The 27,578-nt window shown below is 54.6% G+C and overlaps 12 protein-coding genes across 12 annotated transcripts; 7 read left to right on the forward strand and 5 right to left on the reverse strand.

Annotated features, from left to right (window-relative positions):
- Positions 1–340: 340 nt before the first annotated feature.
- AYO21_07965 (hypothetical protein) lies at positions 341–2,304 on the forward strand (the record flags this gene model as incomplete). The annotated part of the gene is made up of 8 exons (XM_022657917.1): positions 341–701; positions 774–802; positions 1,055–1,097; positions 1,178–1,239; positions 1,306–1,396; positions 1,498–1,656; positions 1,799–2,065; positions 2,174–2,304. 8 exons carry the CDS (start codon positions 341–343, stop codon positions 2,302–2,304), a joined length of 1,143 nt encoding a protein of 380 aa, XP_022509811.1.
- A 706-nt stretch (positions 2,305–3,010) lies between these two features.
- Positions 3,011–5,149, forward strand: AYO21_07966 (hypothetical protein; the record flags this gene model as incomplete). The annotated part of the gene is made up of 1 exon (XM_022657918.1): positions 3,011–5,149. One exon carries the CDS (start codon positions 3,011–3,013, stop codon positions 5,147–5,149), a length of 2,139 nt encoding a protein of 712 aa, XP_022509812.1.
- Positions 5,150–5,569: 420 nt separating this feature from the next.
- Positions 5,570–6,735, reverse strand: AYO21_07967 (hypothetical protein; the record flags this gene model as incomplete). Its single annotated transcript, XM_022657919.1, has 3 exons — positions 5,570–6,448; positions 6,537–6,619; positions 6,693–6,735. 3 exons carry the CDS (start codon positions 6,733–6,735, stop codon positions 5,570–5,572), a joined length of 1,005 nt encoding a protein of 334 aa, XP_022509813.1.
- Positions 6,736–7,520: 785 nt separating this feature from the next.
- AYO21_07968 (hypothetical protein) lies at positions 7,521–8,876 on the reverse strand (the record flags this gene model as incomplete). The annotated part of the gene is made up of 7 exons (XM_022657920.1): positions 7,521–7,681; positions 7,735–7,862; positions 7,943–8,219; positions 8,293–8,447; positions 8,526–8,591; positions 8,659–8,707; positions 8,792–8,876. 7 exons carry the CDS (start codon positions 8,874–8,876, stop codon positions 7,521–7,523), a joined length of 921 nt encoding a protein of 306 aa, XP_022509814.1.
- A 918-nt stretch (positions 8,877–9,794) lies between these two features.
- Positions 9,795–12,413, reverse strand: AYO21_07969 (hypothetical protein; the record flags this gene model as incomplete). The annotated part of the gene is made up of 7 exons (XM_022657921.1): positions 9,795–10,212; positions 10,308–10,674; positions 10,734–11,371; positions 11,438–11,771; positions 11,856–11,964; positions 12,033–12,123; positions 12,184–12,413. 7 exons carry the CDS (start codon positions 12,411–12,413, stop codon positions 9,795–9,797), a joined length of 2,187 nt encoding a protein of 728 aa, XP_022509815.1.
- Positions 12,414–13,136: 723 nt separating this feature from the next.
- Positions 13,137–14,009, forward strand: AYO21_07970 (hypothetical protein; the record flags this gene model as incomplete). Its single annotated transcript, XM_022657922.1, has 2 exons — positions 13,137–13,696; positions 13,796–14,009. The coding sequence occupies 2 exons, from the start codon at positions 13,137–13,139 to the stop codon at positions 14,007–14,009; spliced, it is 774 nt and encodes a 257-aa protein (XP_022509816.1).
- A 533-nt stretch (positions 14,010–14,542) lies between these two features.
- Positions 14,543–16,830, forward strand: AYO21_07971 (hypothetical protein; the record flags this gene model as incomplete). The annotated part of the gene is made up of 13 exons (XM_022657923.1): positions 14,543–14,639; positions 14,697–14,735; positions 14,792–14,850; positions 14,900–14,936; positions 14,993–15,144; positions 15,207–15,219; positions 15,275–15,367; positions 15,429–15,449; positions 15,503–15,634; positions 15,695–16,018; positions 16,085–16,165; positions 16,224–16,384; positions 16,450–16,830. The coding sequence occupies 13 exons, from the start codon at positions 14,543–14,545 to the stop codon at positions 16,828–16,830; spliced, it is 1,590 nt and encodes a 529-aa protein (XP_022509817.1).
- Positions 16,831–17,394: 564 nt separating this feature from the next.
- Positions 17,395–18,677, reverse strand: AYO21_07972 (hypothetical protein; the record flags this gene model as incomplete). The annotated part of the gene is made up of 3 exons (XM_022657924.1): positions 17,395–17,924; positions 18,018–18,137; positions 18,200–18,677. The coding sequence occupies 3 exons, from the start codon at positions 18,675–18,677 to the stop codon at positions 17,395–17,397; spliced, it is 1,128 nt and encodes a 375-aa protein (XP_022509818.1).
- Positions 18,678–19,117: 440 nt separating this feature from the next.
- Positions 19,118–20,178, forward strand: AYO21_07973 (hypothetical protein; the record flags this gene model as incomplete). The annotated part of the gene is made up of 2 exons (XM_022657925.1): positions 19,118–19,470; positions 19,554–20,178. 2 exons carry the CDS (start codon positions 19,118–19,120, stop codon positions 20,176–20,178), a joined length of 978 nt encoding a protein of 325 aa, XP_022509819.1.
- Positions 20,179–21,129: 951 nt separating this feature from the next.
- On the forward strand, positions 21,130–23,398 carry AYO21_07974 (hypothetical protein; the record flags this gene model as incomplete). Its single annotated transcript, XM_022657926.1, has 7 exons — positions 21,130–21,425; positions 21,505–21,789; positions 21,844–22,097; positions 22,192–22,328; positions 22,388–22,486; positions 22,553–22,692; positions 22,795–23,398. 7 exons carry the CDS (start codon positions 21,130–21,132, stop codon positions 23,396–23,398), a joined length of 1,815 nt encoding a protein of 604 aa, XP_022509820.1.
- An 829-nt stretch (positions 23,399–24,227) lies between these two features.
- AYO21_07975 (hypothetical protein) lies at positions 24,228–25,602 on the forward strand (the record flags this gene model as incomplete). Its single annotated transcript, XM_022657927.1, has 2 exons — positions 24,228–24,631; positions 24,726–25,602. The coding sequence occupies 2 exons, from the start codon at positions 24,228–24,230 to the stop codon at positions 25,600–25,602; spliced, it is 1,281 nt and encodes a 426-aa protein (XP_022509821.1).
- Positions 25,603–26,027: 425 nt separating this feature from the next.
- On the reverse strand, positions 26,028–27,209 carry AYO21_07976 (hypothetical protein; the record flags this gene model as incomplete). Its single annotated transcript, XM_022657928.1, has 1 exon — positions 26,028–27,209. The coding sequence occupies one exon, from the start codon at positions 27,207–27,209 to the stop codon at positions 26,028–26,030; it is 1,182 nt and encodes a 393-aa protein (XP_022509822.1).
- Positions 27,210–27,578: the final 369 nt, after the last annotated feature.

Raw genomic sequence — 27,578 nt, forward strand, 5'->3', positions numbered from 1 at the left:
ATCCAGAATTCCCTCCAATTGGAATCTACATCCCTTTACAGGACAAGGTGAACGGCCACGTGGAGATCAGAGGCATGTGCCGTTTCCCCAATGATTGCTGGCATAGTCCTATCACGCAATGAGGGGATTCATGGCGAAGTGACTGATTGCGATAGATGACAAGGTGTTTTGCGCCTGGTGAGAATTCATCTGTTTATCGAGAGGTTACCTTTGTTTCATCTCAATCGATCGTTGCTAGTGCTGCCTTTGTTCCTCTCTCAGGGAGTTCTCTTGAAAGATACTTTCGAACCTCTCGTCCCTCTGTATAGATAGCACCATTCAGATATCGCCCTCCGCTGCAATGGCACACCTCGAAGCTCGAAAATTTGTTTCCCCTGACTCGGGCTTCCCCGTCACTTTGCATCCAGGGTTCAACGCAAAGATCAAGGACTGGGTCCCGCCAGAGCCTCTGCGCGAGGAGATCAAACCGGAAAAGGACCGCGCGCTGTTTGCCGATCCCGAGAAGAAAGCCCTCTTCGCGGTGGCGAAGCGCGTGGACCTGACCGAATCTATCGGCACGCTGCTGGAAAACGTCCAGCTCTCGCAGTTGGACGAGAAACAGCTCGACGAACTCGCCCTGCTCGTCACGGAGAGGGGCGTGGTGTTTTTCCGCGACCAGGACCTCACGACCGAGGGACAGTACAAGCTTTTTGAGCACTATGGTAAACTCTTCCAGTGATTCCCGGTTCAATTCTCTGAAGTGTTCATGGGGACTGAGGGAGTGCGGTTGATAGGAACTCTCGACCGACATCCGGCTCAGAAGGTACGTCCAATCTTGTCATGGCTGATTTGAAGACACCACTTTCGCCAGAAGTGTTGCTGATCGAGATTCAACCAGACTCAAAAGGTAGCTAGCTCCCTACATGCAGGTCGACAAAGGCCGTTGTCAGCTAAGAGATTCTAGCATGTGGTGATCAAAGGGAGTCAGGAGGACCACCGTGAGATATTGAAATATACTCCCTGGGTGCGCAACACCGCCCTGCTTCGCGTATTGGATTGAATTGACGGTCCACAGCCTCAGGGAGACTGGCATGCCGACACATCCTTTGAGATCAACCGTGCGTCATTCATTCCCTTGTTGCTGGTTGAAGTTCATCCGGTAGGGCATCTGGGCTAGAGCTGATATTTGTTGTCACAGCTCCCTCATACTCTCTTTTGCGGATGGAAGAGCACCCTGAAGTTGGAGGTGACACTGCATGGGTACGTCAAACCGCCTTATCTATGATATACCGTCCAGGAGAGCGAGTACTAATACCGAGAGCACAGATCTCGCAGTACGGCACATACGATGCCTTGAGTAAAGCCTTGCAAAAGTTTGTCGAAGGACTGCACGCCGTCCACACGTCGCGGCTTCAATGTCAGTCTCCTGTCCCGTTTGCATTCTGGTGGGGAATGCGGGAAAGACTCAGGAACAAGTTGGTCGAATTGACTTACTAACTTACCATGACATTTCTGCAGACGACACAATCCTCGACCTCTGGGGTGTCGGCCCAAACCGTCCGCCCATCGATACTCACCACCCAGCCGTCCGCACCCACCCAGTCACCGGGCTTAAAGCGCTGAACATCAATCCCGGCTTTGTGACGGGCTTCGCGGAACTCAATAAGAAGGAGTCAGGTATGAATGGTCTCTCCATGTGGTCTTTTGCAACATCCTTCTACCCTGGCTTGTTCCCTCTCGTCTTGTGCACGGGCTGTTTGGCTGTTTCAAGTCTACTCTATCGCTAACCATATGGCGTGACCTTCACCACTCAAAACAGACAAACTTCTCGAGTTCTTCGAATACCACCTGCATTCCGCCGACGACCACTATGTGCGCTGGAAATGGGCCGTGGGCAGCGTGGCCATGTGGGACAACAGGTATGCAAATCATAACCAAGTCTCACCCCTTCATGGACTCATAGATCCGACGACTGACCTGCAATCGCCATTTGCTACGAACGGCAGATGTACCGCGCACCGCGTCATCCCAGGGACGTACGATAGTCCCAGGAGAGGCATCCGGACGACGGTGTTTGGCGAGAAGCGTAAGTTTGGACTTTTCCCCTAGTTCCCAGTTCCTCCACGCTGACAATTTCGTCCTCTTCCCTCTCCCCTAGAGGGTAGGGGAGTGGAATGGGACACACTACCTATAGCCTTTTTCGATCCCGCAAGCGAAAGCCGTCGCGAGCGACAGCTCAGGGCCAAGCAAGCAAATGGTCAGGGCCAAAATGGCCACAGCGGTCAGAATGGTCAGAATGGTCACAACAACCAAAATGGTCACTAATGAATGGGCGAGTTGCTTGAAGTCAGTGGAAACTTTAGTCCTGCTAGACTCTCTTTCTTTGATAAATAGCGCGCGGTATACAAACACGCCTATAGAAGTCCAATGAAGGCCACATCCCCTGCTGATTGGGTTCTGGTCTTGTCTTGTTTGTTGATGTCCATTCTCTTCTATGTGCCTTACTCATCTCGGATATTACTGTATACAAGACCATGTCTTGAGTATCCGGTACTTCTGGACGACGCCATCAGTCAACATTCGAATGTTACGACAACCCGCTACCATGATGGAGTGATGTAGCAAAGAATCGAGGAGTCTCCTGATCTAGGCTATCTCGGCAGAGCCTGTAATTCGGCGTGTGGTCAGGATCGGCGGCTTGTCTTCTCAGGGACGTACATGTATTCGGCTCAGATTTCTCACTGCGGCCGGTTCCTCCAATCGCCGACCGGTGGTCTCTCGCCATCACAGAACAGCTATCGCCGCCGACCGCAGCTTTCATTCCTAAAGCCTAAGGCCATATACGGCTAGGATCGGCCTAGCTGCGATCGGCTCGGACGACATGGTTTCTGGTTACCGACAACGGAGCCTCATTTGCATGAATCTCGAGGAACACAAAGTCAGTAAACATTCCTAGAGCCTTCGAAGATGGTGTGGTACAAGGCTGTTTGTCTTGCTTGTTTCCAATTCGCCGTCGAGGATTCTGGTAGTCATGGCCGACTTTACGCAGCGGCTGAAGCCAGCAGACCCCCAATGCACTCAGATCCTGGCGGATGAGCGCGCTCGGTCCAGCATCGACACCGAGCAGCTTGCGAGACACTTGCTCGCGGACGAATTCCTCGAGCGGCAGAAGAGAATCTTGCGAATTTTGGCGCGAGAGCCAGTCTTTTCGAAGCAGAACCAACTCAACCTGGGCCATCCGGAAAGATACCAACTCGGCCTCGCTCGAGCCAAAACGGTTACACGGCTCGCGACCAAACATGGCTGGGACGAACAAGACTACAACATGGCGAGCTATCTCATCGACGAGATGGGCCCTTATGCTCTGCAGCTTCTCCTGTTCAAAACATCGATTCGCGAACAAGGCAGCGACGCGCAAAAGGAGTATTGGCTTCCAAAAGTCGACAACTGGGAAATCATCGGCGCCTACTGCCAGACCGAACTCGGACACGGCAGTAACGTCAAGGGGCTGGAGTGCGTCGCCAGATGGGACCCTCGAACGAGAGAGTTCGAAATACACAGTCCGACACTAACCGCCAGCAAGTGGTGGTGTGGAAGTCTAGGCAGGACCGCGAACCACGCCGTGGTGGTGGCACAGCTCCTTGCGCCGGACCCGAAGACCAACCTCTACAAGTCGTACGGGCCGCACCAGTTCATCGTGCAGGTGCGCGATATGAAGACGTTCGAACCCTTGCCGAGGATCACCATTGGCGATATTGGGCCCAAGTACGGATACGCCGCCATGGACAATGGCTACATGCTCTTCGACCACCTAAGGGTGCCCTCTTCGGCGCTTTTGTCGAGGTACGCGAGGTTCAACGCCGAGCTTGGGATCCCAAATACCGCGTCAGAGAAGCCGGCGATGGTGTACGGCTCGTTGACGTATGTCCGCGCGCAGATCGTCATGCACGCCCGACTGGTGCTGGCGAGGGCGTGCACCGTCGCCGTGCGCTACCTCTCGATCAGACATCAGTTTCCAGATCGAGATGCGAGAGGCGACGCACCTGAGCAGGCCGTGTTGAACTACCCCACGGTGCAGATCAGGATCCTACCCCTGCTTGCCACGGTCTTTGCCCTCCACTACACTGGGGCCGCGATGGAGAGTCTCTACTGGCAAACCCGGGCGTCGATTGAACAAAAAGGCGACTTTTCGCGGCTGGCCGAGATGCACGCAAGCTCGTCGGGCTTGAAGTCGCTGTGCACGACCCTCGTGGCCGACGGGATCGAAACCTGCAGACGAGCGATGGGCGGGCACGGGTTCGGGGGCGACAGCGGCATGGTCGCCCTGAACAACGAGTACCTGTCCAAACCGACCGTTGAGGGGGATAATTGGATGATCACGCAACAGACGGCGACTTACCTGATCAAACGAATGTCCGAAGCCATCAAGTACCCGGATACTCCGGCGCAGGAGCCGATAGATGTCCAGTTTAAAGAGTTCCTCCGTGCCCGGGACGTGGTCCCCCATACATTTGACATTTTCGAGTGCGATGAGGACTTGGTCAAGGCGTTCCAACATCGCGCCGCGTACCTGTCTTATCAGCTCTATCAAGCCCGCGTGGTCGAATGCCGGCCGTGGACCAGCCTGATGATCTCCCTCCACAGAGCCAGCAAGGCGCACTCGGAAAGCCTGCTCGTCTCGAACTTTTACAACGCGGTGACTGCGGCGTCCAGCACCAGCTCCAGCCCGAACGGTGCACTAGATCGAGACACGGCATCGCTCCTCGGCGTGCTATTCCGACTCTTTGCGCTGTTCACGCTCGACGCCTCGGCGCTGGAATTCCTGACCTCCAATGCCGCCCAGGTCGCCCAGCTCCGACACACGACGCGCCGCATCGAGGCGCTCATGGCGCGGGTCCGGCCCCACGCCGTCCGGCTCGTCGACGCCTGGTCCATCCCGGACTACCTGCTCGCCAGCTCGCTGGGCCGGTACGACGGGGACGTGTACAACGACCTGTTCCGGCGCGCACACGTGGTCAACCCGCTCAACCGCGCGACGTTCAACCCCGACTGGACGACCGACGAGATCATCAAGGGCGAGGGCCCCGAGGCGGCGAGGAGACGGATCCGCCATCTCGCTCTGGGGGAGGCAGACGAGCGGACGGTCGGAGAGACGAGAGCGAGGTTGTGAGCTACGGTACCTAGACTGCGAGAGTGAAGAAAAATATAATATATTCCTCCGCAAAAAATACAGATGTTCCATGATATCCCATCAAAAAGGTTCATGTGATCATGCTTGGTTTTACCCCAAAGTCTCTTTTCGTTACTCCGGCCCGCTGTATTTCCTCCTTTTCTCCGGTCGACTTGGCCACTTGATTTGTTGATTATGCCGGAATAAAGGTGTTAGTACCAATGCGCTATATTGATACCCATCATTTCGGATCATGTACATCAGCATGGAGAGTTGGGAGATTGGATCGTTTGGCAGAGCTTGACGCATATATGGTTTCAAGAGCGGTCGAACGAGTACATCATCTATGGATTTCTAACGGGACCCGAAGACAGGAATTCCGTTCCTGAACCAGAGATAGGTCGATACCTCGAGCGCCCTCTACAATCTCCCCTGCTGTTTGGCATGTGGCTTGTACAACCTCCGGCTCCTGTCCAACACGTCGACGGCTTCCCGCTCAATCCGATCGATCAGGTCTCTACACGAGGGAATGTCGTGGATCAGGCCGATGACCTGGCCGGCGGTCCAGACGCCAAAGTCCTTGTCGCCGTTGAGAAAGACCTGTCGGCCGCGCTTGCCGGAGACGTACGGCGCGACTTCGTCGAAGTTGCCCGTCGTGCTTTCGCGCTCGATCCGCGTCGCTTCGGCCGTCACCTTGTTCTTGAACAGGCGCGAGGTATTCCGCCATCGGCGGAGGACGAGCTGGGTGTCGGTCTCCTGCGCGTCGACGATGGCCTGTTTGATGTTCTGGTGGACGGGGGCTTCGATCGTGCACATGAACCGCGTGCCCATGTTGATGCCCTCGGCGCCCAGGCTGAGGGCGGCCGCGAGGCCGTACCCGTCTGCGAAGCCGCCCGAGGCGATGAACGGGATACCGAGAGACTGTCTCGCGCGGGACAGCAGGATCAGGTTGGTGATGTCCGACTCGCCCACGTGTCCCGCGCACTCGAACCCGTCGATGCTCAGGAAATCCACCCCGAGCTTGACGGCCGACGCGGCGTGTCTGATGGTGGTGCATTTGTGCAGGACGGTGCAGCCTGCGTCTTTGAGTCGGGCGATCACCGGGCCCGGAGAGTTTCCCGCCGTTTCAATGATGCGCACGCCCTCGTCAATGGCCACCTGCGCGTATTCCAGGTACGGCGGGGCGTTCAGCGTGGGCAGGAGGGTGATGTTGACGCCGAACGGCTTGTCGGTCATGGTCCTGCACTTCCGGATCTCTAGCCTCAGATCTTCAGGCGTCGGTTGCGTCAGGGCCGTCAGCTGGTGAGGAAAAGGTCAGTTTTTCTTTTGTTCCTCTCTTCACAACACCTTATCAATGGCAAATCCGACATCGTGCCGTTGTACCTACAATCCCTAGACCGCCGGCATTGGACACGGCAGAGGCCAGCTCCGCGTAGCCGACCCATTGCATTCCACCCTGGACGACAGGGACTGGGTGGTCGAATTAGCAGTGTGCAAGCTCAAATGAATGGTTTTCGGAAAGGTATAGTAAATGGTAAAATACCTCGAATCCCCAGCCGACGAGTAAGTTCTGTCTCGAACGGCATGTTTGTTCGAACTGGCAAGCTAAGTCCGCATAGGATTCACCGAGTCTGTTGAACCTGGGCAAAATATCGTGTATCGTGTAGTATCTATATATCCCAAGCGGCACACAGTCGAACAAAGGACAAGACCAAATAAGGGCTAAAGGATATAAAAGGCAGATACACGTAGATCACTAGGAAGGTAGATAGATGGCAAGCTCCTACAAGTAACTAGCACTGTCACTGTGGCTGTATCTGGCCAGCGAGGTACAGATAGATAGATTCATCACCCTGGCATCCCGGATGCCCACTTTCGAGCAGAGGCCGTGAGCCGGAGGGCACAGATGGCCTATCGGCGCGTGTTCATTCAGGAGCGCGACTCCAAGTGTTCGGGCCAGGATGTTCAGAGGATATCCACTTGGTCCAAGGAGAGGGGTGTTGCCGGTGAATGAGTGGGTGGACAGGAAGAGCCGTAGGTTGGTTGACAAGAGCCGATCTGCGAGCCGGACAGCTACCTTGTCAGGACGCATCGGGATAGATCTGGCCAGTGCTAGCTACTAGCTACCAGCTGGCAGCATATACTTAGTTGTTCGTGGGTGGTGTGTTGATAACCAATCAATGTCTGACCGTCTGATAGGAGGAAAACCAGGCCAAAAAATGAGGGGGGAGGGAAATAGTCTTAAATGTTGCCTTGTACAAGCATATGTATATGAATATATGGCCCCTTCAGTAGAGTGGCCCCTCCCACACCCGGAATCTCTATTGTGATAGACAATTCATCCCAGGATCCCGCGAGATATATAGGTTTTCTATTTTGTAGTGGCTGCCGCCGCATCGTTCAAATTCCGATTGATGGCAATCAACTGGTTCTGAAAAGTATCTAGCAAATCCCCATCCTCGTAGTCATCCAGGTTTACGTCCCTGAACCCTGCGGCGGCGATTTCTCGCGGGAGAATGGCCAAAGATCGGCCTGGAAACATTAGCTATTGAGTTTTCCTCAAGAGGTTAGGAGGCTTAGCTAACCATTGATGGATTTATCGCTGGCGACGTATACCATGGCCCGGGCGGCGTCGGAGCCTTGACAGAATGAGATACCTTTGCTCAAGTAGTAGGCCTCGACTTGGGGAGGGCGGATGGCGGACGATATGAACCTTGTTATCGGGTGGTTAATACACAATACAATAACCCTTGTTCCCTTTGATTTTTCATCAAAAGAAGAGACAAAACATACCACGGGCAGATATTGTTGTATCTCGTCTTGTCCAGAACGCTGGTCCGACGAAGGCAACGCATCAGACCACGGCATCCCCATTTCGCCGCCGTGTACTGTGGCGACTCAGGTAAGTCCATAAACCCGGCCAGGCTGGCCGTGATCATAAAGCATCGATCTCTCTCCTCAGTGTCGGGCTGCCGGGCAAAGTAATGGCGCGCCAGCTTCAGCGTGTACATGACGCCGATGAGATCGATGTTGACGATACTCAGTTCTGGCTTGACTGCTTCATCGCTGTCTATTGAGGCGGTTGACACATTGTGAGCGACAGCTTAAATCACTGACAGAGATAGGAAAGGGGATAACCATACCGTCCACCTTGTGAAGAATATCTGCGCCGCTGATTCCCGCATTGGCAATAACGACATCGACGCTGTTATGCGGCGACTTTGCTTTGGCGGCCTTGAACACCTGCACCTGATCTTCCCACTTGGTCACGTCGGCCTTGACGAAGTTGACGTTGCTTCTACCCCGAGTCAGCACCGCCGCACATATGGATTATCCAGTGATCTGCTTGGGGGGGAATGTCGGTCATCAAACTCACAGTCCAAGTTGCGCCTCAACCTTTTTGCCCTCGGCCTCATTCACGTCGCAGAATGTCACAAAGGCGCTGTTGTATGTTAGTGAAGACCAAGCGAGCGAGCAGGACCAGGAGAGACAGGGAAGGGAAAACCCACTCAGCCTGAGCAAACAGTTTGACAGCTTCCAAACCCATTCCATTCGCACCTAATCACACATGGCGCACGGGAATGCATTAGTACGTGGTTGTTGACTCTAGTACCATAGCTTGTATAGGTATGTTCAACTCACCTCCTGTGATGATGACGCTCTTCCCCTTGAGCCTCGACGTATCGGGCTCTCGGGTACAGTCTACCACTCCTTTTGCATATGCCATTGCTCTGAGGCTTGGGTATCCTCGAACGTGGATGGAGATATATATAGAGAAAAAGTTATTAAATAAGCTGCGGTACCGCAATAATGTGACAGGGAATCTATATAACTTGATCTGATCTCGACCTAGAGCTCTTGGGCGTACGGATATAAACAATACGAGCAGGTAGATACAAGGAAATATTCGGACACAATGTCTGACCTGGTGCGGGGCGCGGCGTTGCAGGGAGAAAAAGCAATAGTATCAGTAAGAAGCAAAAAGCTAAACGATAATATCCATACATACATGGACAACCCGATGTCATCAGTCGTAGCACTCTCTGTACGTGGGATCTGGTGCTGTTTGCGGCCGAGTCGAGCCGATCGAGCAACTGAGTTCAGCCGAACGACGACCATCTGGGCCGATGATTTTGTACTAACGGCTTGGAGCTCGCATGACCCCAGACCCCAGACAAACTCCCGAGGCAGGGTCCGGGGATCGGACATAGACACGACACGGTACGGTACGGCTACGGTGCCTTTTGTCGAGAATCTGCTCTTTGTCCCTCTAGGGCTCATGCATGACAAGCCAGACTGGGAGTTATAATTACCAGACTAACATCTACTCGGAGTTGAGGAGTCGCTGGACCAATCTCCAGAATGGCACGGAGGTGTTTGCACGTATATATGGACTCTGGAAACAAGCTTCCATTGATGCTGTCGGCTGCAAATGTCCAACCCATAGACCTGAGTATACGGCTTGAGCTAATCTATCTACAAGTACAGACAGCACCAGGACCATGTCGCTCTACAGGCGTAACGCAAGTCTTCCTCTGCCCATCGAACACCGAGTCCGCCATGCAGGTGAAATATACGTCGGGAATATCGTTGTTTGTCTGGTCTAAGAAAATGCCTCCTCGATTCGACGACCTGGAGCGGCTGGTCACAGGTCGAAATCCGTGTCCGGCCTCAGGAGGTTCGAGCCCAGGAAATCCTGGACCCAGTCATCGTCCCGGCGCATCAGGGGACCCCACAGGTCATCCACGCCCAGGTTCAGCGTGTCGTCAACCTCGCTGAACGAGATGGAGAACTGTGGACTTCGGGGAGGATCGGTCGTGTTGGAACCGTCGGCATCGGCGACGGGTTTCGCGGTCGGGGTCGCAGACAGCCCGGTTTGCTCGACGATGACTTCCAACATGCGCAGCGTCCACTTCAGCGCACCCCAGTACTCACACGTCTCGCGCATGTATGTCAATCCCGTGTGGATCCGAGCCCGAGTCACAAACTTTTGCCCGGGGGAAATGTTTGGCTGGAGGGCGCTTTCAATGTGCAATGCCAGCACCGCAGAGACACAGGTCGTTCTGGAAACCCAGGAGTCACACTCGTTAGTGGGCACTTTCGGGATTTGGGGGGAAAAGTTACGAGGGTACACACAGGGGGTCATGCAGGGACATACAGCGACAGGGGAAACAGGTGCGCGATTCCGTTCTGGAGAACCCGTTCAATGACCGTATCCACCTCGAACAAGGCATTCTCCTGCTTTTGCGCGGCTTCTTGGGCCTTCTCGTGGTCGTTGAATGATTGATACCGCTGCCGAAGAGCACGGCAAAGAATGCATTCCAGTCGATAGCTCAACGCAATGATCAACAGGATCCATATGTTTTGAGCCGTCCATTGGCCAACGCCCTCCAGGTGAAACTCGACTGGCAGTGCACACCGCCAGCTTGTGAGCGCATTTCCCACCCTCAGACAGTCCTCTTCTGACGGCGTTACTCCTGCTGTGCGGAATGTCTGGATAAATTGTCCGCCTAGTCCCGTACAAACTTAGTCATGAGAGTTAGGGAGGGGATTGTCAAAGTGACGACGAGGCAACAATACATACATATGATTGACAATTTGCACGCCTCGAGGAAATAGAGCTTTTGTATACGAGGAATCGGGGGGATCAGATCGTCCAGGGGCTCCGCCGTCGGTGGTTCCCAGTCGTCTTCGGTGAGACTTTTTGTGTCAAAGTCGCAGTCGCGAATCCTCCTGACGGTATAGTGACCCGACACATTCAAGAGGACGTCTCGGTTGTACAGCGTCCACCAGATTCGACGAAACAGCTTCGCCGTGCCCGGGCCCAAGTTCTTGAGGACGTGTTCGCGGTGGAATCCCATCTGGATCGCCAACCGCACCGAGTTTGTCAGCCAGTAGCGAAAGTCCCGGTCTGGCGAGAAGGACGGACTCAGGGAGCTCAGGATCAGGGAACCCTGGAGGAGCCGGAGCGGCCTCCTCTCGGCGCAAAAGTCGTAGAGCAATTGCGCCTTGGAATAGAATGACTTTTGCGCGGCCAGGCGGTCTGAGAAGCCAGCTTCGAGTAAGAGCTCCAGCGACATATAGGGAACCACATTGGCCAGCATCGCCGAGAGCACAAAGGGCGAGCACTGATCCGCTCTGTACTCCTGTATGAACTCTTCTCGGTCCAGTACGGGTGTATAGGGATAGACGCGCTCGAAATACAAACGAATCATCTTATCACTGTTTCCCCGTTAGCATCTGTCCCCGCAAGTGGTCCCGGAGAAGACGAGCGACGAATTGCCTTACCGTGCCTCACGGGGCGGCATCCTAAAGGCGCCTTTTCGTTGTAAATATTCGTAGTCGACCGCGTCCATCTGAGGGTGGCTCCGAGATGGATCCCCCGGGCGATGGGGATCTTTGAGGACGATGCGCACGAGTCTCCCGCGCTGCTTGCGTCCGAGGGCCTCGCCCAATATCGCAATCGAATCTTCGCCTTCCAAAAGCTCGATGACTTCCCTGCCGCTTTCCGGGTGCGACAATTTCGTGGGTGATGCCCCGTCGAACGGCCACTTGGACATCTCCAAGTACATTTGCAGGTGCGCGTCTTCCTCCTCGACTGCTACGCAAGACTCGTCCGTCCCTTTTGCCAAAGTTTCATGGTCAGTCGCTTTGGAGCCCAGGGGACTGACGAACCAGCAAGTGGAGGTGCGGGCAGACAACTCACCATCAGAGGCTTTTGTTCCAGAGTTGTGCTCGTTCGCTGGAGGATTGTCATTCAAGTTCGATATATTACGAGGGTCATCCAACAAGGGATTGATTTCGACCAGCGACGTCTGGACTTTTGTCAGCAACATGTAATGTGTCTACTCAACCAGGTTCATCCCACTGAATCAGCTCTTACGCCTATGTGATCAGAGCCCTGAAGTTGGGTTTCTCCCAAAACATCTGGCACACTCGCGTACGACGTATTCGCTGTCTTTCTTCGTTTGACGCTGTTTTTTTCACGTGTTAGATATGAAATGTATAGGTCTGCAGGTAGTGCCTGATCGTACCATCGTGGTCTCTCTGGGAAAGGTATACAGATATCTGCTCGGCCGCTGGTGATGCATCGAGTGCAGGGACTTCCTAGTCCCGAGGCGTTGCACTTGAGCTTGCGTTCGTGGCACGGAATGCAGGCCCTGCCCTTCTTGCGAGCTCTGTTGCCCTCGGACGTGGTCGCAGAGCCTTGTGTATCTCCATTCTCTACTCCCTGTGTGTCTTCTGTCGGAAATTCTGTCGCCATGGTGGATTACATGTGCGGGAAATTGAAGATAGTCGGGGTCGCTACAGAGCAGAGTCGCAACTTGGGAGCTTGACCTTGACGATTTACCACGAGCCTTGCAATTCTCTCACCATCGGAACTCAAAATCAACCCCCCCGCACCAAATAACTCAGCACCTGAGCCCCCCGTGGGGCGCGAGGGAAGGTAACCGAGGGGTTAGTGATGGTGGCGAGATCATGGCGCCCAGCTGGTCACTTGGCTCCCTGGGAGATTGGGTGATGGCGGCAAGGACCTCCTCCACTCTCATTCTCAAGTGCGTCAGTAGAACGAGATTCTCGAGAACCAAGTGGAACCGGAGCCAAGTAAAATTCTGTGGTTGTAGTGTCCGGTAAGACACTCACTCGGCGCCGAAGCTTCGGCTCGTGGAAATAAGTACTCGAGAATGACAAACAATGCTGGAGGGCACAGCCGTGGGAGATCTAGCGTAGGAGACCCTCCGCCCTCTGTAGTTGTGACTCTCCGAACCAGTCGGTTGAGCTATTTTGTACTATGGCCTTGTATGTAGACCGTAGAGAGCGATATAAGTTCTTGAGTTGTGAGGAGGTCAGCAGAAACCAACCCCCGGCTTCCAATTGCTCGAAGAACTTCTCCTTCTCCCGACATCTTGTACAATCTAAGAACGCTTTGGCAAAGTGTTCGATACGAGGCGCCCCAAGACAAGACTTTTGACCTATCTCGTCGGCCATGGCAAGTCTCCAGGGTAAGGTCATTGCAATCACCGGGGCAGCCTCAGGGATTGGGAAGGCTCTGTCCAAGATTTGCGCCTCTCGCGGCGCCACGTTGGCTCTAGCCGACATCCAGGATGAAGACCTGAAGCAAGTCGTGTCCGAAATCAGCAGGACTGGGGCCAAAGTCGTCGGAACCAAGGTAGATGTCGCCTCGAGCAAAGCTGTCGACGACTGGATCACATCGACTAGCCAGAAATTTGGCCGTCTGGATGGAGCAGCAAATCTGGCCGCGGTAGACGGCAAGACTCGTCTCTTCGCTGACCTCACCGACACGACCGACGAGGAATGGGATTATGTCCTGTCCATAAACTTGACGGGGCTCATGTACTGCGTCCGGGCCCAGCTGCGAGTAATGAAGGCGGGTGCCTCGATCGTGAACGTATCCAGCCTCGCGGGAGTCATGGGCAGGAATGGCATCTCGGCTTATTCGACGAGCAAACATGGAGTTGTAGGCCTGACCAGGACGGTGGCCAAAGACGTCGGACCAAAGGGCATCAGAGTGAACGCCATTGCGCCGTGAGTGATAGCATTTTCCGAGCCTCTTTTCTCTCCCTCCAATTACATTGTAAAGGGGTATACGGGACTTTATACTAACCTGAGCGACGACAATGATAGTGGCCCGATCCAAACTCCACTGTTTGAGAGGCTGTTGAAAGAGGCCGGAGGTACCGACAGTGAACATCCTGTCACCAAGACATATCAGGGCATGGCTCTCAGGCGGTTGGGCCAGCCCGAGGAGCCGGCCAACCTCATTGCCTTTCTTCTCAGCGACGATGCCAGCTTTATTACTGGGGCGGTCTACTCTGTTGACGGAGGTATTGCGTGTTGAGACAAGTGCCATGGTCGAGCACATCCTGCGGACGTAGAAGTGCATATACATCTAAGCCCAAAACATCTACACAAATAGTATCTTTCCTTGAGACCTAATTCCTTTCATAATATCGAACATAATTGTGGCTTCATTATCAACCCCTCTGTTGTACATCTGCCGGTGTCCTTCGAACCTTGATCAGGGTATACACGGCTCTGATCTATACCGGCCCAGAACCCCCAAGTCCGGCTCAACAACTGAGTTTCACCACCATGAGCTAAACTCGTGGTCTCCCTGAAAGGAAAAAAAAAAGAGCAGTTAACGAATTCTCGGGTCCTAAACAGACTTTGTCGGACTTTGTTCTCCTTGGTCGGCTTCTAGCACAACAACTAGCTGCCGAGCACCGGCCGCATGGTTCGGAAATACAAAGATATTGGCGGATTGGTATTAAAGAAACACGTTTTCTACCCCAGAATCCCCGTTGTAGTTCAAAATCCCCAGGATTCTCGGCAAGCTTTCATCTGTCTCAATTCGTGCAGACAGCAGCCACCATGACGACCGGCATCAGTACAAAGACAAGATTGATTCCCCGGCCACGCAACGCCTACGTGCCCCTAATAGCCCTCTTTGTCGCTTTTGGCAGCTTGAGTAGGTCCTTTGTCGGGTGTTGGTGAACGATGACAAACGGTTGACCGTCGACCCCAGGCTATGGATATGCATCCTCAGTGTTCGGGGCACTTCTTGGTAAGAGGACTCGATGCGCGGTGAAAGCATTGGCACTCATGGATGTCCGTCTCCAGGGGTACCCTCATGGTACGACTATATGGGTCTCGACATCCAAGGCAGCTACACAAACGCTGTACGTCTACAGACCCGCATTCTCCATGCATCTACTGACTGAGCACAAGATCATCGGCACGGTCAATGGGGTTTACTCGGCAGGAGGTGATTTTGGTGCCTGGGCCCCCTCCAGGGATATCCTACTGAGGACTTTGATACAGGTGCACTCGGCTGCGGATTCAATATATGGTCCTCGGAATATTATGGTCGTAAAAGAGGTCTGCAGATTGGCAGTCTGATTGCGACCACCGGAGCCATCATATCCACGGCATCGGTCAATGTCCCCATGTTCGTCGTGAGCCGTTTCATCATGGTACGTGTTTCAGTAGACCCCGGTACCTTTCTCTCGCGCAACAAACTGATTCATATTACTAGGGCTTCGGTATCGGTAGGAGAGCCGTGCCAGCATGAACACCCTGGATTTCAGCTCACATACCCCATAGGAGAGCTGGTGACATTGGTTCCACTATATCAAGCCGAGATTGCACCTGCAGATTCACGTGGGTTCATGGTTGGAATGCACGGAGTGCTTATAGGTCCGTCGTTTCCTCGAGACATCTGGTTCAACTTGAGGAACCGCTTCTGACGGTTTGACAGGCACCGCGTATTGTTTGTCCTGTAAGATGGCTGGACTCACTTTGACCAGGGTTAGACGACTGACCCGGAGCCAGGCTTCGTCACGTACGGGTGTTCGTTTGCGAAATATGGACAGTTCCAATGGCGATTTCCTCTGGGTGTCCAGATTGCGCCGACTGCCATCTTGTTCCTCGGCTCCTTTGCCCTTCCATACTCTCCACGGTGGCGTACGCTTGCTCTATTGACTTCACCCTGCTGAGCACCCCGTTGCTGACTGTTCTCTGAAGTTATGAGTCAAGGTCAGGACGACAAAGCTTGGGACACGCTGCGCCGCCTCCACGCCTCCAAATCCGACACTCATGACACTTACGCCCACGCCGAGTTCAGGCAGATCCGGGAGCAGATCAACTTCGAGCGCCGGCACAATGTAGTAGGCCCTTGGGGCCAAGCCAGGTTGACTTTCCGCACCAAGAGTCTTATGCGACGCCTGGGATTGGGCTTTCTAGTGCAATTCGGGAACATGTGCACTGGGTCGCTGGTTATCAGCAACTACAGTGCTCGCATATTTGCCAGCCTGGGTCTCAAAGACCATATGCCGCTGCTAATGCTCAGTAAGTACAAGCAGATTTCCTCCTGGGGGCGACTCTTCATTCAGTGGATTGACCAGGGTGCTATAGGTCTGATGAACCTGCTCTGCATCTTTGGAAATTTGTCCTGTTCAATTCTCGTCGACAGGGTTGGCCGCAGAAGATACATGTGTAGGTGATCCTTGTCTTACAGCCCCTAAGCATGTCATTGTTGACTCCACGTGTCTAGTGATCGGAATCGTGGGTCTCATTGTTTGTCTGGCGGGAGAGGCTGCCATGACAGCCCGTTTCGTCGAGACCGGATCTACTAACAAGGTCGGCCTGGGATTTGGCGTCTTCTTCATCTTCCTTTTTGTCCTTTTTTACTCGGGATTCTGTGACGCCACCATGGTAAGCGATTGGTCCTTTGAACATTTTGCTTTGGCTTTTATTGCTGAAACTTGTCCTCCCCGCAGTATATCATTCCCTCTGAGATCTTTCCCATGGTGGTCCGAAGCTTCGGCATTTCGTTTAGCGTCATGGGTCAGTTCCTCGCCACCGTCATCCTCCTCGAGGTCGCCCCCACAGCGTTTTCGAATATCGGCTACAAGTTCTACATCGTCTTGATCGCACTCAGTGTCGTGTACTGGCTTCTCGTATACTTCTACCTCCCCGAGACAAAAGGGAAGACACTGGAAGACATGGGTATCCTTTTCGGGGACGAGGTCAACTTGAGCTTTGAGGAAGCGGTGTTGGAAGAGGAGGCGGCCGAGGCAGCAGACGCGGAGAAGGAAAAGGGAATGGCGAGGGCTGAGACTCACGAGAATCTGGCCGTCACAAAAGATGGGAAGAATTGAAACATGAGCACAGCTCCGTGTGTAGTCGAGCTTGCTAGCCTCAGGGGAGTGTCTGGACGCGGTGCACCTGCAAGAGTGGGGGAGGGTTCCACGTGCATGGACCGAGTACGCAGAGGTCTCAGAGGTCAGAGTTCTCTGGGGCAGAACATATGGAGAATGTAGCCAAGTCAAAAGAAGCATCATTGTTGTTTCTAGGCCATTTTCTGTCCCCTGCAGACTGCGTTTGCTGGCCTAGTAAGTCTGTTGATATGGTGAATGCCGATAAGCCGGGAGCCGCAGCCTTGTACCTGCCGAGCCGACGCAGACGAGGCTGAGCTAACCGGGGGCCCACAAGGCCACCAGTGCCGGCCTGTAAGGATCCCAGGCAAGGCCATTCCCTTTATGGATTCAGATTTAGCTACATAGTAGTCAGCAAGTTTTTCACGCGAGGGTCAGAGACTCCTGTCTACAAGCGTGTGTCCCTCAATTATGCATCGTATTGTCTTTTCTCCCCTTGCGACTACCTCCGACAACTCTTCCAGACACCCGTCTTCCTGTCGTGTGGTCAAAGGCTGTGGCCACGTTTTACGCATTCATGCCGACAGAACCTACGGTTCTTGTAGAGTTTGATACATCCCGAAAACAGCAATCCCATATCCAATCAACGATGATGCCATCCGTCTTGTTTCGTACACCCGGGTCGATCCAAGATGATCCCATGGCATAGACATGCAACTGGCCCGGCTCGATCACGAGTTTGTTCTCGATATCCGCAGCCTCACACACGTCCGCCCACCGTTTCCCCTCCTGGGTCACCACTTCGGCAGAGCCCACGAATATCAATTGTCGGTGGAGACCCCTGAGCTCGCTGGGTTTCCTGCGCAGCGGATTGATCTCGGGGTCAGATCCCTTCAGGCCCGTGCCTCGGAGAAACATGTCGGCGAATAAGGGGAGGATCGTGTTCCCTGTGACGACGTAGTCGGTTTCGACGGAGGCGTTCCCGCTCCTGAATGCGTCGAGGGCGAGGTCCAGCCACGGCGACACGAGCACTGAGCCCGCGGGCTGAGGTAGGCCGAGTTCGAGAAGTTTCAGACCAGTCAACACCATCAGGCCACCTATATATGCACTCTTTGGTGAGTTCTAGGAGAGTCAAAGGGAACGTCTCGGACGCTAGCAAGGACGTAGATGCAGACAACAGACACACGCACCTCCGGCGGAGTCACCCATGAACGTAATCCTAGACGGGGATATCCCCAAGTCCAGCAGATATCGATACGCTCCGAGCATTGATTCGAGTTGGGCCGGATGTGCAGCCTTGGTCGTCAGCGCTGTTTGCATATCTCAGCTTTCCTGCCGTGTCCCAATAGAGAGATGGCAGCTCGCAACATACGGTATTCAACGGTGACGAAGACCAAGTCCATCCCCTTTTTCTCTCGGGCGAACCTGATCCAACGCTCCATGTAGCGCAGATACATCCTTGCTTCTCCACGGGCATAACCGCCACCGTGAGCGAAGAGCACTACGCATGTTCTGGATCCGGCCTCGCTTTGGCCGTGACTTTCACCGTTGGCAATAGATTCGAGGTCGCTCGTTCCCGGGATAATATATCCCGTCCAGGTCTTTCCCTCCACCTTCTGCGCCCGCGCCGGGGATGCCGAAATCGGCAGGCGATGGACCAGCTCAGGGTAATGCATGCTGCAAGACGACAAGTAGGCACGGTGAAAGAGGATGCGCAGCGATTGAAATGCCGGAAGCTGCGGCAGCAGGATCCGCCTGGCCACCGCGAACAGACATTGTGTGAGAAAGGTATAAGTAAACAGCAAGGATTTCAATGGCGAGCGAATGAGAAGGAAGAAGAGGTTGGCCATTTTTTTTCCCGCGCCTTCTTTTATGGGATGCCCTTTTCACTGATGTTGCTGCGTGTTGCGTAAATAAGTGGCCGTACATCCAGATAAATCTAGGAACAGTCCTGGAAATGTCTTGGAAAGTGGAAGTCTACCTCAGGATAGGTAGAGGGCCGACACGGCATTGGAGTAGTGTCTCGTGCTCCAACGGTCCCCCGACTTCCCTCCCTTTGACCTACCTCTTCCCAGCCGAGGAGGATGTGGAGTTCCCATCTATGGTTAGCCCCTACCCGCTTCGATGAAAGTCCTGACGCCCGATTGGTCGAGCAGGGTTGCTTCGGAGCCGAATAGGGAGAGGGAGGCTTACAGGCTCGTCTCAATAAGTGCACATGGTAAACACCACAAGCTGCACGGAGGTTCATCTGTAATGCTTCAACTGTCTACCCAGTGTCCCAGATCCCGCCATGTATCCCCCTTCAGCACCGGTCGAATTACCCAGCTCTTATGCCTCTCTCGATCTACCAGATATCAAACTGTCTCATGTCCCGGAATCATCTCCAGTCCCGACTCCAGTCTTGCTGGTTACGCTCAACAGACCGCACAAGAACAATGCCTTTACGGGACCGATGCGTAACAGTCTCGAGAGTGTGTTTCGCATGGTCAACGTCGACTCGAGGGTCAAGGTGGTGGTCCTGACGGGCGCGGGAAGGATGTATTGTGCCGGGGCTGATCTGGAAATTGGATGGCCGGGGAGCACCAACAAGGGTGCGACGGACACGGTGGGGAAGAGTGAGCGAGACGTGGATCATCGAGACCGGTAGGCACCGCCATCACACATCTCTTGTCTGTCAAGATCCGAGCAAGAAGGAGGCGCTTGCTGACACGACAGACGGGACGCAGGGGTGGAAGAGTCGCACTGGCTATCCACCAGTGCTCCAAACCAACCATCGCAGCGATACAAGGCAGCGCAGTCGGCGTGGGCATCACCATGTGCCTGCCCGCCACCATCAGGGTCGCGTGCGCTAGCGCAAAGATCGGCTTCGTCTTCTCCCGTCGAGGCATCGTCCTCGACGCCTGCTCGTCCTATTTCCTGCCTCGCCTGATCGGTCTGTCGCGCGCCCTTCACCTGACTGCCACCGGTGCGAACTACCGCGCGGACCATCCACTCCTACAGAACCTGTTCTCCGAGATCCTCCCGACGCCGGAGCAGACGGTCCAGCGAGCTCTCGAGCTCGCGCAGGAGATTGCGGACAATTCGTCGACCGTGTCGCTGAAACTGATGCGGGACATGCTCAATCGCGGGCCGGGCAGCGCGGAGGAGACGCATCTCCTCGACTCGCGCCTCCTGCACCAGTTGTTCGGCGGCAGGGACAATCTCGAAGGGGTCAAGAGCTTTTTCGACAAGAGAGCTCCGAGTTTCAAGGGGACCTTGCAGGAGGACGCGCCGGAGAGCTGGCCGTGGTGGCCACAGACGGACATCGGGTACAGTAAACCCAACACCAAGTACATGGCTTCAAAGCTGTAGGGAGGCAGGAAGTCGAGCGGAAGTCAACACATCATGAACACCTTCCAGACCTGGCAGCGGTTTTTGGTGGAAAAGGTAGAATGAATGTGCCCTCGGGAATTACACATGTTTTGCAATAGCCTCAGTCTCATACTGGACAAGGCTCCAGCTATAGAATACTAGATTCGCCTATGTACATATCTTGTCTGATACTCTAGTGTGACGAAAAGTCTTGTAACAGACCCCCGTGATTTGTCCCTCAGTTGAAGCGCCAAGCCATGAAAGAGTGAGAAATGAAGATATTTGCGATGCATCGATAGCAAAATCACACCTTATCGCAAGCTCACCCATCATTTGTTGGTTAGCATGGCAGGACTGCCGGCTCGAAGAGCGACTTCGGCTCGGCGGGTTGCTGCTGTGATGGCGTTCGGAATGATGCTCGGGATGGTGCTCGGGATGGTATAGAATAGGTGGCGTTTGTGGGAATCCGGTGGGCGGCCCTCCAAAATTCCAACGTCCCTCGACTTTCGGCCACATGCCCGGCGACAAGTCAAGAACTCTGGACCCGGGGCTCGAGATATGTGTGGTGTTCTCACTCGGCCTCGGTTTGTGTTATGGAAACTCACCTGCTCGAAGGTTCAGTGAGTCGAATAGAGTGGTGTGTTTCTCCAAGCAACGTTTGAAATCCACCGGAACCATTATCAAGGATTGAGATATACAAACATACATACATGTATTCTTTCAACCTTTTTTTAGGTACTTCGCTCTGATCCAGTGTCTGGAATCGCGAGTGGAACTGGTCCCAGTCTGAGACGTTCAGTTTGTTGTTGCAAAATTCTTGCTCAGAAGACCTACAGAGGGTAGTCCTTTCGCATTGTTTGGCGCGCTTTGCAACCAGGCAATTCGCTTTGATTTCCATTGACTGACTTGCTGCGACGCTCTTGGAGTGACAAAGCAGCCGGACCAGTCACCATGGCTCCCGACATAGGCTCACTAAACGGCAGCGCTGTGCTAAACGGAGGCCATAGCCTCACGAACGAGACGTCGAAGTTTCGTCCCGAACTTTACGGCTGGCCTACTCAGAACGAGCGTGGGTACAGGATCCTAGAGCAGCCCTTCAACACGAAGCGGCCTATTCGGGTCATACACATCGGAGCTGGCGCCTCGGGGATCTGTTTTGCAAAGTTCCACGAGACCATGACGGAGAATGTGACGATCCAGCTTTACGAGAAGAACTCGGACATTGGAGGGACATGGTTGGAAAATAGGTACGCAGCCCGCGCTCCCAAGAATCTCAGCAAGGGAGTCTGAGGCCCCTTCCCGTTATGGTGTTGACCTTTTTGCCAGATACCCAGGCTGTGCATGTGATATCCCCTCGGCGACCTACCAGTTCACCTGGGCTCCGAATCCCGACTGGACACACTACTATTCCACGTCCCCGGAGATCTGGAGGTACTTCAAGGATGTTGTCGAGAAACATGACCTGGCCAAGTACATCAAGCTCAATCATGAGGTGATAGGAGCCGAGTGGAACGAGGAAGAAGGTCTCTGGCACGTCAGCGTCAGAGACGCGAATGGACAAGTCTTTGAAGACACCTGTAACGTGCTGTTGAATGGAACTGGTATCCTCAAGTGAGTTTTCCATGTGACGAGAAGCAGTCAGTCCGCTCTAATTCCAGCGTTTAGTAAGTGGAAATGGCCCGATATCCAAGGTCTCGATTCCTTCCAGGGGACGCTGATGCACAGTGCCCATTACACCGAGGATTTCGATCTGACAAACAAGCGAGTGGCCGTCATTGGCGCCGGGAGCAGCGGCATCCAGATCATAGCTGCCATCACAAGCCAGGTCAAGGAGCTTTATTGCTGGGTTCGGTCCCCTACTTGGGTCACAGCGGGCTTTGGCCAAAAGTTTGCTGGCCCTGATGGAGGAAATTTTGAATGTAAGTCAACGGCGCGAAATCTGCCCGAGGCAGCCCTGAGGCTTGACCTGTCACGGGTGAGAATGCCAACCGGTTCCTGACAAGATCTCATCAGACACCGAGGAAGAAAAAGAGCAGTTCAGAAAGAATCCTGACAAGTTCCTGCGATATTCCAAATTGATTGAGACCGAGCTCAACCAGCGCTTCAAGTATATTCTCAAGGGCACACCCGAGGCCGTGTCGTCGATCGAGGTATTTTTTCTGTCCCCTCGTCTTGTTCGTGCAGTGAACTGAACATGTGGACTTTCCAGTTCTCTCGGAAAGAAATGTGCGAAAAGCTCGGCGGTGATGCCAAACTGATTGACGCAATTGTTCCCAAGGACTTCGGGGTCGGATGCAGACGGCCAACGGTGAGTGTTGCTCGAGAAGATGCTGGCTGACGGGTTCTGTACTGACATGTACGTGTCAATTGCTAGCCCGGACCTGGATTCCTGGAGGCCCTCAGAGAGCCTCATGTCACCGTGTTCGTCAAGAGCATTGGTAGCATTACGGAGAAGGGATTCATCGATCACGAAGGTGTCGAACATGAAGTGGATGTGATAATCTGTGCTACCGGGTGAGTGTAACTCTGTGCATGTTGACACCCTGACCATGGGAGGGTGGAAGCAGAAAAGTCATACTAAACGAGACCCGTACTAATCGAGCTCTATACTTCCAGTTTCGATACCTCTTTCGTGCCCCGTTTCTCTGTCGTCGCTAACGGGGTCAACATCCAAGACATGTGGCGCAAAGAGCTCCTCTGCTACCTGTCGGTCGCAGCCCCATCCATCCCCAACTTCTGGGTGGCGGGAGGACCGTACGGGCCGCTCGGTCATGGATCAATCCTCCCACTCATTGAGACCTGGATGAAGTATTTCATCCAATGTATCAACAAGATCCAGGTTGACCGGATCAAGTCTCTGACGGCCAAGGAATCCATCAGCAGGGCATTCAAGGAGCATGCGGACCTCTTGTTGCAGAGAACGGCGTGGACCCAGGGCTGTAGTAGTTGGTTCAAGCAAGGCAAAACCGAGGGGCCGGTCTCAATCTTCCCCGGCAGCAGAATCACTTACATTGAGATCCTGGAGACGCCGAGATACGAGGACTATGACATTACCTACCTGAACCCGTCGAACCCCATGGAGATTCTCGGCAATGGCTTCAGCACAAGAGAATTCAACGGGAAGGACCTCAGCCACTACCTGGGGTTGATTGACGGCAAAGACGAGCAGTTGGACTTGGAAGCCGAGTTTTGGGCCGTCAAGAAGGGAACTGCGGCGTAGCCAGGGCCGTGGAGGGATCCAAGTGCGACGACTGTCTGCGTCTAGATAGACTGTGCTAATGCTTTTATGGAATAACATAGGAACTTTGTTGTCAGTAGCCTCCGCTTAAAGAGTTATACGGAATATCGGCATTGAGAATATATAGATGACGCAGTCTGTTCGACGATGGAAAGTCGTGTCGGCTCGCTCCAGAGCGCGTCGCCTCAGCCGAATCTAGTGTATAGAGAAGACATTACGTACAAGCAATGCCACCGCCTTAACCACAGTCAGTGTGGGCAGTCAAGCATCAGGCTTGGTCTTGCTTTGGGCCTTGACAGATGCCGGATGCCGATAATAGCAGACGCCTTCCTTGTCTATTGACTGATTCTGGGGCCGAGAGGTCTTGCTCCGTCTGGAGAAAGTGGATATCCTGGCCAACCCCATGGAGGTATACCAGAGCATGGGCACATGACATGGAGGACGGACCATGTTGGTACCTCGTCCACAGGTTTCGGTCCAACTTGTATTCTCCAGCCGATTCAAGACGTCACAGTAAGTGAGGCTTGGGCCATCTTGAATGAAGACTCCCGTGTCCGGAGCTGTCGGCACGGGTCTACAGTTCGTGCGATGGCTCTAGTGATCTATTTCCTAGTGAGCGTATATAAGTCCAGTTCAAGCCTTCACTATCAGCGAGCTCATTCTTTCCTTACCGGGAACCCCAGCATTATCGGCCGTGGACACTCTTGTTTGACTATACTACCATCTTTATTATCAATAGCGGTAGTTGCCCGACTCACCCCTCCCTCGTGCGTTGTATGCTTGAACAGCGATTGAAAACAAGACAAGAAAGATGTGGTCCTTGCCTAGTGTTGCAACCGCCACCAGCTTCCTCCTCCTCGCACTTCCTCCTGGACGAGCACAGGCGCATGAGAACATCACCGGCGTCCTCCTCCCCGGATCATGGGCGTACAAGCTCCCCATCCCCTTCGACGGACCATTACCCATCTGGGGCAACCTGTCCACCAACTTTGTCGGCATCACGACGTCCACCGACAACGGGACCATCAACGATCTGCTCGCTGAAGCGCAAAACTCGACCTACTACGCCTTTGACGAGGAGTTTTTCGACCTGTTCGGAGGCCAAAGAACCGCTCCGCTCGTCCGGCTGCCTGTGCGAGAGGCGGACTACGCATATGAAGCCGCCATCTGGCTCTATGACCGCAACGAGGTCTGGTTTACCTCTGCAGTAACCAGGTGAGTCGTGTAGGGTAGTGTTACCCTCACCTTTCCAACCCGTCCCGTCCCCTCTACGACACGAAACTAAAGTGTAACGTGCATATCCATTCAGTCCTCCCTCGTACGTCTCCAAGCTCGATCTGGCCACGAACAAGATCACGAGGCTCGACATTCCCCCGGTGGCGCATGTAGGCGTGAACGGCGGCTACTATTACAATGGCCTCGTTTACTTCACCGCCACGGGGAACGAGTCCCTCCCCAACGCGCCCGCCGCCATCTGGTCGGTCGACCCGAAGACGCTGCACGCCGAGGCAGTGGTGGACAGCTACTACGGCCTGCGGCTGAACTCGGTGGACGACCTGACGTGGGTGAAGGCGAACGCGTCGCAAGGATCCAGGTCGTGCACCACGGCGGGTGAATCGAACCTGTTCTTCACGGCGTACGACCTCGCCGCGCAGGGCGCCACGGGCTACGCTCCGAGCGCGTACATGGCCAACGCGGTGTTCCGCTTCACGCCGGAGACGCAGACGCTACGACCGGTGATCTCGCGCGCCGACGTGCTCATGCCCAACGGGATCGCCTCGGACGCGACGGGCCAGCACCTCTTCATCACGGACACGGCGTCGCCCTTCTTCGTCGGCGGCGGCTCCAACAGCTCCGGCTCCAGCGCCATCGTGCGCTTCGACCTGGACGCCGACTGCAACCCGGTGAACAAGCTGCAGTGGGCCGTGCCGCGGACGTTCGCCGACGGGATCCACGTCGACGACCACGGCCGCGTCTGGACGGGCGAGTGGGACGGCATCGTGGTCAGGAACGCCCGGGGCAAAGTGATTGGCGTCTTTGGCGCCAACGCCTTACAAGACGGGACGCGGCCACCGATTGCCAACTTTGCCCTCGCGGGGGATAAACTGGTCATTCTCGCGGTGGACAGGGCCTACGTCGTCACCCTGGGACAGACTGTCGTCACGCCCGGTCGCTATTCGAGCTGAAAAAGGAGAGCCTGGGAATCTTAAGGTGGGTAGGATCGGGACACACGATGTGATGGGCACCAAGTCAAGTACCCAGGCCGAGAAGTAGCAGCAGCAGCAAGACAGAATACATAGATTTCTTGCCGATCTCCATGCCAGATTCTGAACTTGAACTGACCCAAATCTCCGTGTATTGTAGAAACGTGTGTATGTTTCCAATCTTCTCAGACCATGAAAGCCCCATTCATCCAAGATCGATTGCGATACAAATATCGAGCACGGCACAGCAGGCCTCCGGTGTGGCCAAATTCATCATGAAAGGGCATACATATATTTCTCAGTCATGGGCTTTAACTTACTACCTGATTTACATCAATGTCCTTCAGTCTTCTTGTCTTTGCTGGCGCTTTCTGAAAACCGAATTCTCTCTCTCTCTCTCTCTCTTTTCACCCTTTCACCACCATCCCCTCGCCCATGGTCTGGAGCTGCTGACGACCATGGACCGCGGCCTCTGCGAAGTCGCGCAGAAAATACCATCGGATCCGCTCCTTGAGACCCCTGGCCTTCCAGTCATCCAGGGTCCCGGCGGGGAACAGCGGCACGTCCAGCGACCCGTCTGTCAAGGCGGGATCGTGCGCGACCAGCACGAGCACGCGGGCGTCGGCATCGAGCTCCTCGAGCCCGTGGATGGTGTCGACGGCGGCGTGGTGGTCGTGCGAGAACTTGGGCGCGAGTTTGTAGAATTCCGTCGTGGCGCTCTTGTCGCGGTGGATGGCTTGGAAGAGGGAGGCGGGGCAGATGGACATGGACGAAATGGGGGACGGGTGGATGGTCTCTGGGAGTGGAAGGAGCTCGGTCGGTCGGAACTCGCCGTTGTGGTGGCACGCGTCACCGCCTAGCAGGATGAATGTGTCGTTGTCGTCGTCGTCGGCGGCGGCGGCGGCGGTGCCAGGTCCAGAGGTCACGCGAGCCAGAGCGCACATGTGGCCGATGGCGTGGCCAGGGGTGTCGAGGAGGTAGAAGCTGCCATCTGCGAAGAAATCGAGGGCCCGGAAACGGCCGATTTTGATGTCGGACGACGAGAAGTCCATCTCGACCAGGTTCCTCCCTTCCCAGTCCGCCTCGAGGAGCATGCTGTTCTCATTGACCGGCCAACCAGGGGTCAACGCTTCCCTGAAGCCGGGACCGACGATCAGGTCCGTGCTCGAGGGGAACGTCTTCATGTTGCCCACGTGGTCGTAGTGCCAGTGACTCCAGATGACGGCGTCGATGCGCGACGGCGGGATCCCATTGTCGCCCAAGATGTCCGCCACGTCCTTGTCCACCTCGACCGTCCACGATGGCTGCGTGATCAGTCGCACGGTGGCGGGGGAGAAATTCGACAAGTCCTTGCGGGTGCCCAGGTCGAACAGGACGTGCTTCCCCGTTGCGGCGTGTTTGATGAGAAAGGAAATGGCGGGACAAGAGATCCTGTCGTGTCCGGAGATCGGGGGCCCAATCAAGACGGACACAGGCACGGCAAGGCGACTGGTGCTATCGATGGCCGTGACTGACACCGTCGACGGAGATTTGGGCAACTTGATGCCCCTGGAGAGTTTGAGGGGCTGGGTGGTATGTTCTGCGCCCATGATGGGTCGATAGTTCTCTCACACGCACAAGAATACCTCGTACCTAGATATATGAAGTGATCCTTGGGGTAAGATGCCTTTGTCACAGCAAGGATGGTGGTGGTAGTTGTAGTCACAAGCTCTCATCCCCAGTCACAGCATGCTTAAGGGTTCCCCGAGCCGGAAAATCGATGCCGGGAGAAATGGGCAACGGATGCGATGCGTGCGGCTCGGCTGGTCCCTTTCAAAACGCGAGCCGAAACTCTCCAGCACCCGTTCCAACGTCAACAGCAGACGGGAAGCTTGAGACACCCAAATAACGCCGCAGAGATGAGAGAAGATGGAGAGTAGGGGTTCATTCCAGCATAACGTCCTTCTATGCAGGAGCAA

Source organism: Fonsecaea monophora (genome assembly GCF_001642475.1).
Source record: "Fonsecaea monophora strain CBS 269.37 chromosome Unknown Scaff65, whole genome shotgun sequence".
Lineage (NCBI taxonomy): Eukaryota > Fungi > Ascomycota > Eurotiomycetes > Chaetothyriales > Herpotrichiellaceae > Fonsecaea > Fonsecaea monophora.